The sequence below is a fragment of the Moschus berezovskii genome, chromosome 4 (genome assembly GCF_049115385.1).
Source record: "Moschus berezovskii isolate FMDL1 chromosome 4, NW_MosBer_1.0, whole genome shotgun sequence".
Taxonomy (NCBI): domain Eukaryota; kingdom Metazoa; phylum Chordata; class Mammalia; order Artiodactyla; family Moschidae; genus Moschus; species Moschus berezovskii.
The window spans coordinates 104,994,940-105,012,730 of record NC_142463.1 but is presented as its reverse complement, the minus strand read 5'-3'; the positions used below and the strand labels follow the sequence as shown (position 1 = coordinate 105,012,730).

The 17,791-nt window shown below is 56.2% G+C and overlaps 2 protein-coding genes across 7 annotated transcripts in view; one reads left to right on the top strand and one right to left on the bottom strand.

Moving 5' to 3' along the window:
* The window catches only part of PI4KB (phosphatidylinositol 4-kinase beta), a 28,757-nt gene extending 21,876 nt beyond the window's left edge, over window positions 1–6,881 (top strand). For all 4 annotated transcript variants that reach the window (XM_055401942.2, XM_088835757.1, XM_055401944.2 and 1 more), the window contains 4 exons: window positions 1,095–1,360; window positions 4,479–4,611; window positions 4,839–4,959; window positions 5,992–6,881. In XM_055401942.2, coding sequence (XP_055257917.1) covers window positions 1,095–1,360; window positions 4,479–4,611; window positions 4,839–4,959; window positions 5,992–6,173 — 702 coding nt within the window. In that variant the 3' untranslated portion in view covers window positions 6,174–6,881. The remainder of the gene's footprint in view (window positions 1–1,094; window positions 1,361–4,478; window positions 4,612–4,838; window positions 4,960–5,991) is intronic.
* Window positions 6,882–7,019: 138 nt separating this feature from the next.
* ZNF687 (zinc finger protein 687) lies at window positions 7,020–15,770 on the bottom strand. 3 transcript variants are annotated; one of them, XM_055401936.2, is made up of 9 exons: window positions 15,612–15,770; window positions 10,516–12,638; window positions 10,195–10,373; window positions 9,637–9,813; window positions 9,377–9,539; window positions 8,886–9,218; window positions 8,655–8,767; window positions 8,321–8,462; window positions 7,020–8,179 (listed from the first exon to the last, which is right to left on the bottom strand). In XM_055401936.2, exons 2-9 carry the CDS (start codon window positions 12,619–12,621, stop codon window positions 7,682–7,684), a joined length of 3,711 nt encoding a protein of 1,236 aa, XP_055257911.1. In that variant the 5' UTR covers window positions 12,622–12,638; window positions 15,612–15,770; the 3' UTR covers window positions 7,020–7,681. The 3 variants fall into 3 exon arrangements, with proteins under 3 accessions (XP_055257911.1, XP_055257914.1, XP_055257915.1); XM_055401939.2 differs by lacking the exon at window positions 8,321–8,462 and having other exon boundaries at window positions 7,881–8,179; XM_055401940.2 differs by lacking the exon at window positions 7,020–8,179 and having other exon boundaries at window positions 8,425–8,561.
* Between the last annotated feature and the right edge of the window lie 2,021 nt (window positions 15,771–17,791).

Here is a 17,791-nt window from a genome sequence, read left to right as displayed (position 1 = left end):
GAGAGAAGGGGAGGAGAAAGAAGGGAAATTCAGCCCATCTGTAGCCCACCTGAGGTGATCACACAGGTCCTTCTGCAGGGAACTCTGCTGGGGACCAACTTGCTGCCTAGGCCAAAGTTGGATTTCCATTAAACTAAGCTGGTGGTTCTCCCCAAAAGTAAAGCCCCAGGAGCAGCTCCACAGCGATCTCTTGTGGCCCTTTTGTGACTGGCACCTGTTCTGATCACAAATCAAAAAACTTCCAACTGATTTGCAGCAGGTGGTTTGCAGTGGGCTGAGATGTCAATCCCTGACCCTCCAGGGTGGTTGCCTACAAGCAAATTCACCTGTTTAATCAGTTCTTGATATAAATATTTTCATTTTCTGGAGAAGGTTCCTCTGAACCTAAATCTCTTGGTCTTTGTCCCAGTTTTTTGAACTTGGATTAACAGCTCCCACTTACCCTGCCTGGGATGTGACAGTGAGGTCTCCTCTCCTCTCTCCCTCTTTTGAACTTCTCTCTATAAGATGCCATTTCCCACATGCCACCCTGTGTCTTGTCAGACCCTGGATTTCCTTTCAAAACTTCCTGGTCCTCAGTGGGATTACAGGGTTTTACTTACTTGATGGCCTGGAACCCAAGGCCACCAAGGATGAGAACTGAGGTTTGGAACAGAAGGGATTTTAGCCTCCTCCTCTCATTTAGAGAGTCTTGATGCTTTTGAACTGTGGTGTTAGAGAAGACTCTTGAGAGTCCCTTGGACTGCAAGGAGATCCAACCAGTCCATTCTAAAGGAGATCAGTCCTGGGTGTTCATTGGAAGGACTGATGCTAAAGCTGAAACTGCAATACTTTGGCCACCTCATGCGACGAGTTGACTCACTGGAAAAGACTCGATGCTGGGAAAGGTTGGGGGCGGGAGGAGAAGGGGACGACAGAGAATGAGATGGCTGGATGGCATCACCGACTCTGTGGACATGAGTTTGAGTGAACTCCGGGAGTTGGTGATGGACAGGGAGGCCTGGCGTGCTGTGATTCATGGGGTCGCGGAGAGTCGGACACGACTGAGTGACTGAACTGAACTGAACTGAATGCCACTGTGTGTTTCCTCACAGTCCATTTGGGAACAGGAGCGAGTACCCCTGTGGATCAAGCCATATAAGATTCTTGTGATTTCGGCCGACAGTGGCATGATTGAACCAGTGGTCAACGCTGTATCCATACACCAGGTGAAGAAGCAGTCACAGCTCTCCCTGCTCGATTACTTCCTACAGGAGCATGGCAGTTATACCACTGAGGCATTCCTCAGTGCCCAGCGCAATTTTGTGCAGAGTTGTGCTGGCTACTGCTTGGTCTGCTACCTGCTGCAGGTCAAGGACAGGTAGGTGAATTCCTGTCCCTCATCCTTAGCTTTTCTCCAGGGTTTCCTCTGTCTCATTTAGTCATCACCACCTTCCACTGCCAAGATGTAAAGATGAAACAAACAACATATTTTAGGCGGAGACTAATGTATTCCTGTTCTGTTAAGGCAAGGAGGCAGACTGACAAGTACCAGGGCAAGGGGCAAAGAAGTGAAGCATTTATGGGAGGAGTGAGGGTCTGAACATACAGTCTTGAAAGACAACGGAGAATGAGAACAGAGAAAGCTGTGGATGGAAAGGAAGGATGTTCCAGGCAGAGGAAGCAACTTGAGGTTATTTAAGCATGGGCCACACTGCATGGCACAGTAGTAGCGGTGACATCACGTAAGTTGAGGCTGGATTAGTAGGGCCTTCATGAGGCTCAGGTGGTTTATTCTGCAGGCAGAGGAGATACTGTGAGCCAGTCTGTGTTGAGTGAGTGTGCACTGTGGGCATGGGTGGATCGGTGGACCTTCAGCTATCAAACAAGAGGTGATGAGGCCTGGCATCAGGGCAGTGGGAGAGACTGAGAGCAGAAAGGAGCAGGTGAATGTGAAGGACGTGGTGGACACAAAGTTGAAACTCCCAGCTCTGAATTCTCCTCGTCCCGGCGTATGATTTCCAAAACTCTAAGTATCTGTTGTTTGCCCAGAGCTGCCATTTCTGCCAGTATCATGTGACCTTCAGGAAGCTCATCTTTGCACATAGGTGAACAACATACCATACAAAGGTTATTACACCCTTGAGGCTCTGTTTTTTAAGACTGTCTCCAGACAGTGACTCAGGGTCAGTACTTGGAATGCACCTGCGAGTTGTGCCTCTCAGAGGGCATAGGGCAGCTGTCCTGGGAAAGCAGTAGTTCAGTGGCCTGTGCTTCCAGGGTTCCCAGTGGTATGGCAGCACATTAAGGTTAGCCAACAGAGCCGCTTGTTAGAAATCTAGCATCTGTTAAGTGCCTGCGATGCCTGACTTTTTTAATTGAAATATAGTTGATTTGCAATATTGTGTTAGTTTCAAGTATACGGACGGCAAAGTGATTCAGTTATGTATATCTATGTATGTGTGTGTGTGTACACAGGAGCCTGGTGGGATTCAGTCCATGGAGTTGCAGAGCCGGACATGACTTAGTGATTAAACAACTATGTGTGTGTGTGTTGCTTAGTCGTTTCGAACTCTTTGCAACCCCATGGACTGTATGTAGCTCACCAGGCTCCTCTGTCTACGGAATTCTCCAGGCAAGACTACTAGAGTGGGTCGCCATTCCCTTCTCTAGGGGATCTTCCCAACTCAGGGATTGAACCCAGGTCTCCCATATTGCAGGCAGATTCTTTACCATCTGAGTCACAGGGATATATATACACAGACACACGTATATATTCTTTATCAGATTCTTTTCCATTATGGGTTAATACAAGATATTGAATATATTTCCCTGTGCTATACAATAAATTCTATATTGTATATATATTGTTTATTGTATATAGTGTGTATCTGTTAATCCCATACTCTTATCCTCCCTCTTCCCCTTTGATAAGTTTATTTTCTGTGTCTGTGAGTCTGTTTTGTAAATAAGTTCACTTATTACTCCACCTAGACGTAATATCATATAATATTTATCTTTTTGTCTGACTTACTTCACTTAGTGTGATGATTTCTAGGTCCATGCATGTTGCTGCTAATGGCATTGTTTCATTCCTTTTTTATGGCTGAGTAAAGCTTGGTTGCAAGCTTTAGACTGTCCCTCAAGAGTCAGGATTTGGAACGCAGGGCCCAGATAGCCTAGAACCTGAGCCCCTGCGTTGAGTAAATGGGGGCAGGGAAGCAGGTGATACTCAGGCCTCTGGGCTTTTCTTTAGGAAACTAATATATTTAAAAGATGAGAGTCCATCCTTTAAAAGTGGAGGAAGAGACGGGCAGCTGGTATACCTTTCATGATAATTCAAAAAAGAATAGATGTAGTTAAGTCCTGAATGGACTCATCCACTGGAGAGAAGCGTCAGCAGTGAAGGGGACCCTGAACTGGAAGCAGCTGAAGGTCCCCCTAAGTGTTTCAGAATGAGGCCCCTGCAGCAGCTGGAGTTCCCGCCAGCGATTAAGGAGAGAAGAGTAACTGCCCTTCATTCACTGACTTGGGACCTTGGACAAGTCAGTCATTTCTTCTCTCAGGGCTTGTCTCCTCACCTGTAAAATGAGAGGCTGGACTAGGACATCTAGGGCTTTCTGGCTCTCAAGATTGAGTGTTGCTAAATTTGTTATGCTTCCCCAGAGGGGTAAGGACTCAGGTGGGACTGGGTTCTCCCTCTGTCCCTCTTTTAGTCAGTCAAACCAATCCCAGAGAAGGTGGCCTCAGACCGTGAGCTCTTAGCCTAACAAAGCCTCTTTTGACTCTGAGGAGGTCCCTTATGGGCCAGGCCTCACATGCTTAGCATGTTAATTGTTCCCCTCCGACTGGCCATTCATGTGGGAATCACAAAGACCTGGGATTTATCTCTCTCTCCTTCATGCAGCTAGCCTGTAGGAATTGCCTCCTGGGAATTTTTTTACATAAGTGGTTTTACCCGACAGTTAAAAGCTGACTCTTTGAAGTCCCCACACTATTTTACATTTAAACTCCACTCAGCCTGGGGTTGCTGTTCCCTTCCAGTGGGGTTTCTGATTTGCAGTGGGTGGATAGGAATTACAAACAAAACACAGGTAATTAGGTTGTAACTGGCCGCCTCCTACTAAGCCAAGTGCTTGGCCTCTATGACAGCTGGCCAGAGTGCAGAGGCCTTCTTTTCTAGCTTCCCAGTTCTCTACTAGGTTGGGATTGGGTGCTTAGAAGTGTGATTATTGGAAAATGAGGATAATCTTAAAACTATTTTATTAAGTTGTTAATGATAGCAAATCAGACCCATTGCCTTTGTTAGCAGTCTGCTTTTCTAATTTCCTTTCTTCCTACTGCCAGCTTTGGGTTCTAGGGGTTGGACCCAGAGTTCTAGGCAGCAGGAAAAGTGGCAGGGCCCTTGCCTGGTGTCATGTGGCCAGTGTGTTGCAGCTTAAGCTCCCACCTCAATCGGACTTACTATTGTCTCTTCCTCCCATCTGCCACCTCCTCAGACACAATGGGAACATCTTGTTGGACGCAGAAGGCCACATCATCCACATCGACTTTGGCTTCATCCTATCCAGCTCACCCCGAAACCTGGGCTTTGAGACATCAGCCTTTAAGCTGACCACAGAGTTTGTGGACGTGAGTCAGGAAGGAGAGGTGTCTCACTGTGGTGTCATGGGAGGGGGAGCTGGTAGTCTCCCCGCAAGTGGGAACAAACAGATCAGAAATGGGAGTAAGTCAGGGTGAGGTTGGATGTCCTGGGACGCTTCCTGCCTGATAAGAGGTGGGCAGGTAACAGAGTTCGGCACGTTTACCATAGGGAGGAAGTTGTGAGCTCCCTTGCGCACACAGCTCTCTCCTCGCAGGTGATGGGCGGCCTGGATGGCGACATGTTCAACTATTACAAGATGTTGATGCTGCAGGGGCTGATCGCTGCTCGGAAACACATGGATAAGGTGGTGCAGATCGTAGAGATCATGCAGCAAGGTGGGCTGGGGAGAAGCCTACATTCGGGGATAGGGTGGGACCCACAGTGCTTCGGGATTCCCGCTATGTTGGGGCCCTGGGGCATGGAGCCTCCAGAAATTTGATTCTACCTCAAGACTGGGGTGGGGTTCCCAGCTCTGATCCAGTGCCCTGCTTCTCCTTCCACATATTCCCCCTGATTCCTGACAGCTAGTCCTGGGGGTGGGAGGGCCGAGGCAACAGAAACTACCTCCTGTGTGCACTCAGGGGAAAAGAAGAGTCCTGTCTCCCCATCCTTTGTCTCCTTCCATCGCTTGGCTCTTAACCAATTCAGGTGTTTTCAGTCACCACCTTGCTCCCCACTGGCCCCTGACCTCTGACGGCCCTATCCTCAGACCCCTTCCCTGGGCCATACTCACCCCTTCTGCTCAGAGCCGAGCTGTGTTCTTCTCTCCTCTTTATCTGTGCTCACTGCTGTTTCCTCACGGCCTTGCCATCTGTAGTCTTTTGTCCAGGATCCCTCCTCTCCCATCTTCTCTGGGCCCTCATCCCCATTTCCTCCTCAGGGCTTTGGTGTTCTCCCATTCTGAGCTGCCAGTCTCCTCCTCCCCATCCCTGCTCCCACCCCACAGGTTGTCGCCGTTGCTCAGGAGCATCCCCGTCTGGCCCCGTGATGACGGTGGCCCAGGTCATCTGTGAGTGTCAGACGTAGCATAGGCAGAGGCCTGCAACCAGATAAGTGCCCGGCTCAGGGCCCGCTCCCCAGACTCTTCCCGGCCTTCCCTCTGGGTCCTAAGAGGAGGAGACGCAGTGCTGCCCCCTGCCCCCCTATACCCTTGTGCCCTTACCCTGAGGCACTAGGAGTACGGGATGAAACGGGGCTCAAGACAGGGCCTCCCGCCAGTGCTCCCCTCTCTGCCCAAGCAGACCTGCATCCACACTGTCAGGGGTCTCAGAGGTGGGAGGGCAGGGGCCAGGCGGCCTGGTTCTTTACTGTTACACTGCCCCTCCCTCCTTTCCATGTGTGACCCTGTTCCTCGCTGCTGCCCCCAGGTTCTCAGCTTCCTTGCTTCCATGGCTCCAGCACCATCCGCAACCTCAAAGAGAGGTTCCACATGAGCATGACTGAGGAGCAGCTCCAGCTGCTGGTGGAGCAGATGGTGGACGGCAGCATGCGGTCCATCACCACCAAGCTCTATGACGGCTTCCAGTACCTCACCAACGGCATCATGTGACACCCTCCTCCTCAGGCCCCGGCGTGACGGGGGGTTCAGGGGACCCTCCCTGGGAAGGCCCTTGGAGAAACCTTAAGCCAGGAAGCCCCACCCACCCAGCCATCCACCGAGGGAAATGGAAGGCAAGACATACAAAGCATCATGTGGTAACCGCAGAGCTTGCCAGGGCGGGTGGGGAGAGCCAGCTGTGGGGTCCAGACTGACTGGGGCTTCCTTGCCGCCACCCCAGCTGCGTCAGTATTACCACCTGATGGACTCCAGGACTCACTGCCCTCCAGAGCACAGAAGTGACAAATGTGGGGGACGCGGGGGCCTCGCTTCTCACCAGCGTCCGAGAGGTTCTTTCCACAGGCCATCCTCTTTGTGTATTCTGGGTCCCAGGAAGAAAAGAGTAGGTTCTTGGTACTTAGGACTTGATCCTGTGGTTGGCCTTTGGCCATGCTGCTGCCCGACTGTCCCCTCCCAGGGACTGAGCCCCAGCCTGAGTTCCCCTGGGTAGATGGGCTTTGGCATAGGGTCCTGCACTTGCTGAGGTCCCCCATCCCAGAAGTAAGGAAGGGAATGATCACAGCCCCTCCAGTCTGAGGGTACTAGCCTAGCCTCGGGGAATTCCTTGCCCTGATCCCTTCCCCACACCCAGAGAGAGAGCTCTCAATTTTTTATTTTTAATTTTTGTTTGAAATAAAGTCCTTAGTTAGCCATCTGTCATTTCTGAGATGTGTTTTTTTCAGGGGTGGGGAGTGGACATGCCTATGTTCAAGTTACAAAAGGAACCGCACAGAACAAGGGGGAGGAAGACTACGTTTTCCCAGCTTGGTCAATAACCACCTCGTACCCCAAGAAGGGCCTTCCCAGCTGTCACTCACCTCCCTCCCAGACCCGTCCCCACTGTCACATAGAGAGAGGAGCGTGAATGGGGATTAAACCACGAGCAGTTTTAATGGTCTGGTTTTCTCCCTCCCATTTCCCCCACTGTTAGTATTATTACTACAAGAATAAAGGATTCCTGAGAGCCTGTCCCCTCCTCTCGCTGGGACCCCCTTGACAGGACTCACCCCCACCAACCCTCCCTCCCCCCTGGATTTCTGGGGAAAAAAAAAGTGAAAGGCACTGCAGGGGTGGGGGGCTGGAGTGCCAGTGAGTCTAAAGGGCATGCTGACACGGATGGGGCCACCATCCATGCCCACAGAGGTGAAGAGTATGTCCCTGACCACCCCAGTATCAGGCCTTCCCATCCCCCCACCGCCCCATCCCACACGGTGGGGGCTGCAGCAAGAAAATAATTAGTGTTGGGCTCAGAAAGAAGGAATGGAGGACCCACTCTGCTAGGACCCAAGGGGGGACTGCAAGTAACTACCATCCTCAAAAGCCGGTTGTCCTTGGGGGTTAGCGGAAGAGGAGCTGAACAAAACGTGAATTATAATGGAACTCCCCAGCCCAGAGACCAGGCAGCAGCAGTGACCCCGGGCTCCCGAGCAAGAGGGAGAGGCTCAGTCCAGGCCTGGGCCCTAGTTGTCCCCACTGCCCCCTTGCCGAGCCCTGATGAACGCCATGCCATGTGTGCGGAAATGGGTCTTGAGGTTGAGAGGGCTGTCGCAGCTCTTGCCACAGACCTTACAGGTCAGCGGGCCTCCTGAAACAGGCAAGGGTGACTCTCCACCATCTGGGTCGGACCTGGAAGGAGGGGGGGCCTCCTCCTCCCCATCCCCCAGGCCTAGGGCACTGGCACTCCCCACACCCCTTTTCTTCTTGTGGCTGATGAAACGGTGACGGCTCAGGGAGCCAGGCGAGGCAAAGCACAAGCCACAGTCGAGGCACTGCTGGGCACCACCGTCCACCCTCAAGCCCACCATGAGGCTCTGTTCCACTGAGCCGCCGCTCCGGTAGCGCAGGGGTCCGTGGCCGCCCGACCCGGGTACGCCCCTGGGGGACTTGGCTGGAGGTGTCGTGCTGTCAGGCTCCTCACTGCAAGAGTCTGAAGACTGGCGGCGCTTCCGTCCTGGCCCCTGGATAAGAGAGTAAAGGAACTGCGTGTCCAGGTCCTCCCATGGCCCTGGCACCCCTACCCAGCACCCTGAGGCCACATCCTCGTCCGCGTGGGCTCCCGCTCCCACCGTCCTCGCTCAGCAGCTTGGGCCTCTGCCTACCTGGGCTCTGGCACCAGGGCCCCGAGCCAGGGCGCTCCCCCGGCCAGGGGACTGGGCCCCGAGCGGCAAGCCGTGCCGGACCTGGACGTGTTTCTCCAGGATCAGGCGGCTGCTGAAGGTGCGCTTTCCCTCTGTGCAATACCTAAAGGGGAGAGCGGGCGGGTGGGCGCCGGGGCACAGCCCAAAGACCAAGGCTCGCGGCTTGAGCAGAGGGAGGCCTCAACCGTCAGTCCACTCAGACCTAAGAGGCAGGTGGGAAGGTGTTTTGGGGAACCAGGGTTGGGGGCACCCTGCTGGACAGAGCAGAGGACAGGGGCACAGGGGTGAAGGTTACCTGCAAGGGTAAACTCGCTTGATCCCCTCATGGTTGACCCTGACGTGGCGCCTCAGGCTGGGGGCCGAGCAGAAGGAGCGCTCACACAGGCGGCAGGGAAACTTTTTCACTGACTAGGAGAGCAGGGAGTTGGGGATCTCAGAGCCAGGCTCCCATCTGGGACCCCATCCCCACTGCCACATAGGTCAACACCAGTGCAGCCCCTCTGGCTCCCAGGGGGCGCCCCCTCACCTTGCCATGCTCCTTCTTCATGTGGCCCACATACTCGTCACGCTCAGGAAACCAGGAGTGACAGAGGCCACAGGTCCAGCCTCCAGGGCCCCCTCCCCCGCCCTTGATGCCTTTGCTCCCCAGTTCTCGCCGGGGCCGTTTGGTTGGGCGAGGGGGCTCGGGGGAGCTGGGAGGCTCCTCCTCTTCTGAGGTTGAAGAAGATTCCTCAGTAGGGGCAGCGGTTCCTGCCCGAGACACAGCCAGCTCCTCGGGCTCTGTCTTGGGGGTCAGAAGGGCACCCCCAGCTCCTTTCCCAGCGGTCTCCTCCCCCGGGCGCCCAGACTGATGGGTGTTCTGTGAGAGGGAGACAAGGCGTGTGGCTTTTGTTGAGGGAGGGCATGGCTTTGCCCAAGTCCTGGCTTCTCCCCTGCTCCCATTTCCAGAGGGGTGTGTGATCTTAACCCCGGATTGATACAGCTGAGCACCCCGCCTCCATCCCTTGACTCCTGTACCTTGAGATGTTCCAGCATGGTCCTTTTTTGGGCAAAAAGCAGAGGACAAGATGGGCACTTAAAGACGCTGACACGCTGGGGCAGCAAGTGCTGGTCGAAGTGTGAGGAGAGGAGGGGCTTGTGAGTGAAGACCGTGTCACACATGGCGCACTTGTAGATCATCCTGTGTGGAAGCAGAGGACAGTGCCGACATCTGGCCCCACCAAGGCCCAGCCCCCGCTCCTCTCACCCCACCCCTATGCTCCCCCCCCAGGTCTCACTTGGCCTGCTGTGTGTGGAAGCTGGGATGCTGGGTGTAGAGGTGGGCGTGGGCGCTGGGTGCAGACTTGAAGGCCATGGGGCAGATGGGGCACTTGTGGAAAACCTCACAGTGTGACGTCTGGATGTGGGACTTGATGGAGTTCACACCCCCAAACACCACTGCACAGCTGGGGCACCTTGGGGAGAAAGTCGGAGGCACATGGTGAGTGGGGGGCGTCCCTGCAGCCACCGCCAACCCCACACTCATTCTCGGGGACCGGGTGGCCTGAGAAGTTAATCAGCAGTGGAACATGAGCAAGTGGAGGAAGGAAGGAGCCACAGGACCCAGTCTCGGAGGGGAGGCCTCTGGAGGTAGAGCTGGTGCTCCAGAGGTGGCCCGGCTCGCTTGCTCCTCTCCGTGAGGAGCGACGGAAAGGCAGAGAGCTCAGACTGCACTTGCATGGCTGAGTGATTCAGCAGGAGACGGGCTCGCCTTCTAAAAGGCTGGTCCCAGGAGCCACAAGACCATCAAGTACAGCAAAAAGTGTCGACATATGGGGAGGAGGTGTGGGAGGCACCTGTATCCTACGCGGCGAGAGAAATGTAGGCAGGCCTCCCGGAGATGGGTCTGAAAATTGGCTTGCAGAAAGTTGCCCCCACACTCAGGACAGACGTGGGGAGGTCGGTTCTTATGCATGCGCTGGTGGGCGCTGAAGCTGCAGCGGTTGGGGAGCATCATGGGGCAGGTTGGGCACACCTGTTGAGGGGGTCGAAACAAGGTGAGTCTGTGAGGAGGGTTCTGTCCCCCATTCCTTCCAAAGAAGCCCCCGCACCTCCCTAGACCCTGTCCCCGTGGCACCCGGCTGTCCCCTTCCCAGGGAGGGGGAAAGGCAACTCACGTTGCTGGCGGCCCCAGGGGCGGGGGGCCCGAGCTGCTGGAAGTGGGCAGCCATGCCGGCCTTGTCACGGCACTGCTCCTTGCACTCCAGGCAGCGGAAGCACGTGTAAGTAGAGGTGGCAGGGGTGGCAGGCGGCTCCGTTGAGAGCGGCAGCACCGGGGCCTCGGCGGCAACTGCAGTAACGGCGGATGTGGCGACGGCCCCTTCACCCTTGCCCAAGGCGGGCAAGGCTGGAGGTCCGAGGGCAGGTGGGACAGTCAGCAGGGGCGTGATGTCCGGCTGCCCCACCATCTGGTCCAGGGCCACCGGCCTCATGACCAGGTGTGAGCACTGCATGACGAGCCCCTTGTCCTTGTGCTCGCGGGCGTGCAGAAGCAGGCTGCACTTGTTAAAGAAGACCAGGCGGCGGGCGCAGTGATTGCAGGTGACCTCAATGCGCATGCTCCGGCGGTCGTAGTGTCTCGCCAGGCTCTTCTCCAATGAGAAGGCATCCCCACACTCGAGGCAGCGGTAGCCCGTGGGTGGCAGGGCCAGCCCGGCCTCAGCCGGTGGACTCAGGTTCGGCCGGTAGGCAGGCAGCAGGTTCTTGCTGTTGAGGATCTTGTTAAAGGCCTCCACCAGGCTGGACTGGGTCCGTGAGATCACCGTGCCACCTGCTGCCCCCGGCCCAGTGGCCGGCTTAGAAGGCTGCACCATTACCACCGAGGCACCATTCACCTTCTGCCCCCCTGTCCCCAGCCCTGTCCTTCCCTCAGCCTTGGGCAGGGCTTGGGGCACCAGACCCAGCACATTCTTAGGCATCGTCTTAGGGCTGGTGGCAGTGCCCCCGGGCAGAACCACCGCTTTGCGGGCCACGCTGGCCGCCATCAGCATGGCAGTACTTGCATTCTGAATGGTGGCCACAGGCAGCACAGTGCCCTTGAGCCTCGTGCCATCACCCAGTTGGACACTCACCACCTTCGGACCCTCGGGGGTTGGGGTTGCTGGGGACAACTTCAGGAGGTTAGCCTCTGCCAGGAAGCCCCCCTCAGCCAAGGGGGTAGGGGGATCAGGGTCTGAGGGGACCCGGGTTACAGTCCTTGTGATATTTCCGCAGGATGTTTTAATGGTCTTGATCCGCACCTTGAGAGGCCGAGAGGAGCTGGAGGCAGGGGAGTCATTGCTGTCCTCGTCCGCAGCCTCAGCTCCACTGGAGGGACTCTGGGGACTTCCTGGGGAAGACTTGTCTACCGGTCCCTCATCCTCCTCTTCCTTCAGGGGCTGACAGCTGGGCCCTTTAGGGGAGGCAAGAGGGCTCTGGTGCCCCGGAGACTTCTTGAAGAAGGACACCCCTGCCACCTGGGAAGGGGAGGCACTGGCAGGGACTCCCGTGGCCTCAGGGCTAGTGCCTGAGCCTGGCTGGGAGAGGCTCTGGGGATGAAGAGGGCTGCAGCTTTCCTGCTTCAAGGCTCCCAGCAGTGGGGGAGAAGCGGGGGGCAGCAGGGCTGGGCCATTCTCCCGGGTCAGCTCAAAGGGAGAGGGGAAAGCAGGTGGGGACAGGGCCCCTTCCCGAGGTGGCGAGGGTGCAGAGGGAGGAAGGGGATCAGGGTGCTCTCCTGGCTCAGGCCCAAAATGAGCAAACAGATCCAGCGGAGCTTTGCCTTCCAGGGATTTTTCTTTCCAGGTACCCCCAGTGGGAGGAGCTGGAGAGCGTGGGGTTCCTGGAAGGGATGGGTCAGGACCCCCAAAACCATTCTGCATCAGACGAGGTCCCAGAGGGCCTTCCTTCATCACTCCCCCAGCCCGGGCCCCTTCCCCTCCTGAACTCCCAGCCAGGGACTCTGACTGCTCAGGACACACAGTGTTCTTGACGATGACGCTGACTGCTGAGACGTCCGGTGGTGGCAGGCTATGGTCAGAGGCCTGGGCAGGCCCCCCAGGACCATCCCCGGCAGGAGCCGCTGTTGCTTCTCCAGATTCACCTCCTACACTGGGTTCAGGCTTCCCGGAGCCCCCTGGCCCCTCATTTTCTTCTGGCCCAGAGTGGATGGCTTCATTTGCATCAATGTCAGGGATGTCAAAGGCAGCAAGGAGGTCATCAAAATCAGGGGTCTTCATGTCCCCCATGGCAATTGGTCCCAGACCTGAGGAGAACAGGGAAGAAAGTGAGAAACTGAGATGTCTGCAAGCAGGAACTCTGGGCCTCCTCCCGCAGGATCTCCACACACATTCCCTCTGAGAAGCCCATGCACACTGACTTGGGTGCACCTCCATCACAGTGCAAACCCCAGAGAGCTGGTGGAGGCACCTGTTTTGCCAAACCCTCAAACTAGAAAGGAAGGCAGCATACCCACTCCAGAGAAAGCAAAGAAAAAGAGAATTCTCAGAAACACAACTGAGAGATGAGAGTAGAGACAGAGGGAGCTCTGTGAGCATCCTAGTTGAAACCACCACAACCCCTCCTGTGCCCAGCAAAGAATCAATCAACTAATCAATACTACTATTAAGGAGGCGAATGTACATGATGCTCTAGGTCTAAGAGCTCATTCACGGCAGCATGGGATCCATTCATACTTTTCATGGATCTTCTGGGGGGGTCCACAAAGATCTGAAAGGCCATATGCACAAAAGGGCAGCAACTTAAGCCAAGATGCAAGGATTGATTCCAGTTCCAGCCTTATCAACAGCCTGCTGTATAAGCAAGTTACTCAACTGCCTTACTCTTGCTGTCTGCAACAGCGGGCAAGTAACTTGTTTACCATAGGGTTGTTCTGAGCATGATATGAATTCTAAACCTGAGAGTCAGAACCCACAGAATAATTGATTATTACAGCTAGCACAAGGACATGCCAGGCCAAGAAGGCGCTGGGAGACACTAAGCACTGGAAATCTAAGACTGGGGTCAGAGACGAGAGTCAGGGGTCAGGGAAGGTCAAGTCTGGGCCACTTGGGGTCACTACTTGCACTTGGAGATCTAGCTGGGTCAACAGGGAGAAGTGGGTTCAGGGAAGCTGCCCAAGAGACCAAAACGGAAAGAATAAGACACAGGAACAGAAAGAGACAAAGAGAAGCAGCAGCGGAAAACCGTGGTGGCAGCCTGGTCACAAGGGCCCCAGCCTAGGCCTGCGCTGTCACAAACACCTGCTGCTCCCTCACCTGCCTTCCCAGGAGTGCCTGGCCCTCCCCTAGCCAACCCCGCCCCCGCCTCCCCATCTTGCTCTCTCAGGACTAAAACTCCAGGGTATGAGCTTATCCAGCACAGCTGCCACAATGGGGAAACCTCAGGCTCCTCACCCCTCTCATTGCTCCTCTGAGCTCCTCACCTCAGGTTACCCCCAACTCACACTCCTCACCCTTTTCATTTTCCCTTGGCAACAGTGGCCCAGGAAGGCTCACCCAACCCCCACCTGTCCCAGTACAAGAAAAAAGAAAAAAAATCCCAAGAGACTAAAGCAGCACTAAACCAACAAGGCCGGCCGAGAGGCTGTGGGGGACCCAGGTCTCTTCCCTACCTCTCTCTCCCCACAGTGTTTCTGTATCTAGGAAGAAGCAACTGAAGAAGTAAGTCTCTTTCCTTCCACATTCCCTGCCCAGGATGCAAGCCGCTTCCCAGGCCAATTCTCTCACCTCCTTCCAGCCTTTAGACTGTAACTGGAGAGAGTCCCAGCAGGTGGCAGCTGGCATTGCTGGGACCAAGGTGGGGGTGGAGGGAGAGGGTACCAAATAGAGGAAGAAAGGGGAGTCCTCCCTCCATCCCCCTCTACTTAATTCTGCAGGCTCTGGGTTTAAACAAAGCCCTTGCGTCTGCCCTGCTGGATGGCTGCAGCCCTCCCCTGCCCCGGCGCCCTTCCCACCCTGAGAGGCCAGAGCCACTTTCCGCTTCGGCCCTCAGAAAAGTGGGCTGGTGGAGCACAGATCAATGGGGACTATGAGAATACACCTACGAACTTGCCTCCCCCAAGCAACTCCCTCTTTGACGTCCAAGTGACTTAGAGGTCATCGGATAGTCAGGAACAGGCAGTAGATCAAGCAGCGGAGCTCAAGGCCGTAGAGGCTTCCCCCGCCCCACAGTCCAGGCCTTTCTGCGGCTGCTGCGCCCTGTCTCTTGGGCTCCAGCCCCCCTCCTTCCCTCCGCTCTTCCCCAAAAGCCAAAGGAAGGGGTTGAACAGGAAGAGGGTGAACTGGCTTGGGTCGGGTGGGGGCCCCGCGTCCCCTTCCCTGGCCCGGGGCCTGCTGCGCAGAGAAGGGCGAGGGGCCGGCGACCGGGGGTGATTAGGCTGCCGCCAAGCTGGGCAGCGGGCTGAATTAAGTCTCTGCCATCTGCTGAGGACCTGCGCGGGGAGCATGTCCAGGGTTGCGGGGAGGGGGCGGAGTGTACATGGAAGGAGTCAGAGGGGAAACTGAGGCGCGCCGCCCTTTAGTTCTCACCCGCGTGCGAAGGGAAGGACGGGCCTCCGCCAGGCCAGGCCCTTAGGGAGCTGCCGCGCCGCACCTCCCGGCCCAGGACTGTGCGGGAGTAGGGGAGGCGTGGAAAGAGAGTGGGGAGGGGACAGTCTCTGCCTGACTCGCAGCTCTCCAGCCGGGGTCCGTCCCAACTCCGACCTCCTCCCCTCCCTCCCTGCGCAGCGCAGCCTCCTCCCGCCGCGGACTCCCGAGGCTCGCTAGAGACCGGAGAGGCATCGGAAGGCGCGCCGCGGCCCGGGGCTAGAGCCTGAGTCCCGTCCGGGCCCGGACGCTGACCCGCGCCCAGGCGGGGTGCAGGCTCCGCTCCGGCCTGGCCCCGTTCCCCCGCCCCCAGCCCAGGACACGGACACCATTTTAGGTCGCGACATCCCGCAGCTTCCAGTCCCCGGGCCGCGCTTCGGACGCCTCTTGGGCCGGGGGCGCCAGGAGTTGGGGACCCCGGCCCTCCCTCCACGTTTACCCTGCTAGGGGCTCTGCTTGCAACAGGCTGGGAGTTTCGCCCTCCGCCCCAGGGAACGGGGGAGGCGTCGGGGCCACAGCAGAGGCCATCCCGGGGGGCGGCGCGGGGGGGGGGGGTGTAGTTGACCAAGTGGGGGAGGGGCGGGGGTATTTACCCGCCCCCCCAGGGGGCGGGGCCAAAGGCGGGTATTTACCCCAGACACGCTTTCTTGTTCCGCTCCCAGCGAGGGCCGAGACTCGGCGGTCTCCCCACGGCTCCGGCCGCTACCGCCGCCGCCGCCGCCGCCCTCTCCACGACCGCCGCTACTTCCTGCTTCTCTCCGGTTCAGCCTCCCCCTCCCTCAGCTCCCTTCGCGTTCCAGGTCTGGGCTGTCCGCTTTCGCACTCGCCATTGGTCAATGCCCCCGTCGTTCAGTGCTGCGCCCCGCCCAGCTCCACACTGGGTTGGCCTTAAGTGCTGCCGCTCTGAACCAGCTCCGTACAGCCTTCCCGGCATCATTGGGCAAGAAGCTTGGTCCTTCTGGAGATGCCTCTCCTCATTGGTTGCACCAGGGCCCACCTGCCCACATCTGTGCGTCTCAAAAATGATTGGCCTCCGCGACTGTCGCTTAGAAAGAAACCAATCTGATTCCCTGCTTTCCTATTGGAGGCGGTGACTAACCCAGGTGCGTCTCCGCCCCTTCACTCCCTATTGGCCACGATCCAAGAAGCCTACTGTTCACTTATGCAAATTTCAGAACCCTCTGCTTTTTATTTGTTGGGCACTTTGAGGAGAACCTTGTTGGCCCTGAGTGGAACCCGGATGTGTGGGTTCATTTGCACTGTTTTCTCAAGCAACACCCCAATGTCAGTCTTTCCGTGCAGAAGTCACAAAGTGGGACGTCACCGAAAGCATCACGTCATCTGGTTGACCATTTCCTCGCGGTTTTCCCACTATCTAAACCGTCATATAATCTACTTGGATGGGATCCTCGCAAGGGCTAGCTCTTGGGCGATGGCGTCAACCACTGCTCCTCCCTCTGCAGGAGGGCTCGTAGCGGGGGCGGGATTTGTAGCGTGGAAGGAACGGGTACCTGAAGCCTGGGACGGGCTTGCAGACCGGAAGTAAGAGGTGACGTTAGGGTGCTGGCGTGGCCAGGTCTATTTCAAAAGGGATCTTAAAGCGGCACTGTAGTAGGTTTCCTAAGCACGGAGATAGGGGATGGAGAAACCCTCCCCACCTCCGTTACCCATTTAAGAGTTCTCGTCTTCCCCGCCCCCAGCACGGGCAGGGGGTGGAGTCCTGGCCGGTTTTCCCGCGCTTTGTGGCCCCGCCCCCTGAAGGCGGAGGAAGAGGAGCGATACTCCGAAAGTGATACTCTCTAATCGGCCTGGAGGGCTACAGTCCTTGGTGGGGGGGTTCCCAAAGAGTCAGACACGACTTTGCGACTAAACAACAGCAAGTCAACAAGCGCTCGCTGAACTCGTTTGCAAGTCCAGTATACCACCTCATGCATACCCCAGAGCCGTCCGACAAGCCTTCCTATTCCGCCTTGCACACAGCCGCAGAAAACCTTACATGTAGTTATTAAGATGTTTCTGTTGTGCTTTCCAAGCCTCCCGGACCCAGGACATTATGGGCTCCCTGAGAGAGTGAGTAATACCGATTGTATTGATGTGTGAATCAGAACCTCCGGATGGGAGTATCGGGCCACCATTTCTCAAATGGTTCCATCGGGCAAGTTGCTCAACCTCCTCAACCAAATTTTCTCATGGATAAAATTGGGATTATAATGCCCACCTGACATGGTTTCTGTGATGATATTAACGGTTTAGAATGTCAAAGTGCTTTGTAAAGCCATGGCAAATGGGATTAGGAACCCCCTCTCCAGCTCTGACTTTCTCGGGGTTGCCTGCAGCTGTCCCAACTCACAGCTCCTCGTCCACCTCTGAACAAACTAACTAGAATCGCGTACTGGATGTATGTGAATGTATGGGAATGCCCACCGGCATTCCATTCTCCTCTCCTCTGAGTCTTTCTGTGCTGCTGTGCTTAGTCGCTCCGTCCTGTCCGACTCTTTGCAAACCCCATGGACTGTAGCCTGCCAGCTCCTCTGTCCAAGGGATTCACCAGGTTAAAATACTGGAGTGGGTTGCCATGCCCTCCTCCAGCGGATCTTCCCAATCCAGGGACTGAACCCAGGTCTCCTGCATTGCAGGCAGATTCTTTACCACTTGAGCCACCAGGAAAGCCCATGGAACCATAATTATGACTCATATACTGGTACTATTCTTGTTGTTCAGTCAGTAAGCCAGGCCCCACTCCTTGTGACCAGATGGACTGCAGCACACCAGGCTTTTCTGTCCTTCACTATCTTGCGGAGTTTACTCAAAC

Excerpts from the sequence above, each read along its gene's own strand:
- ZNF687 (XM_055401936.2), bottom strand. The coding sequence starts at position 12,621 with ATGGGGGACATGAAGACCCCTGATTTTGATGACCTCCTTGCTGCCTTT. Across the intron at positions 9,814-10,194 it reads TCTCGCCGCGTAGGATACAG|GTGCCCCAGCTGTGCAGTGG; the intron begins GTGCCTCCCACA and ends TTTCTCCCCAAG. Across the intron at positions 8,180-8,320 it reads GCCCTGGTGCCAGAGCCCAG|GGGCCAGGACGGAAGCGCCG; the intron begins GTAGGCAGAGGC and ends TCTCTTATCCAG.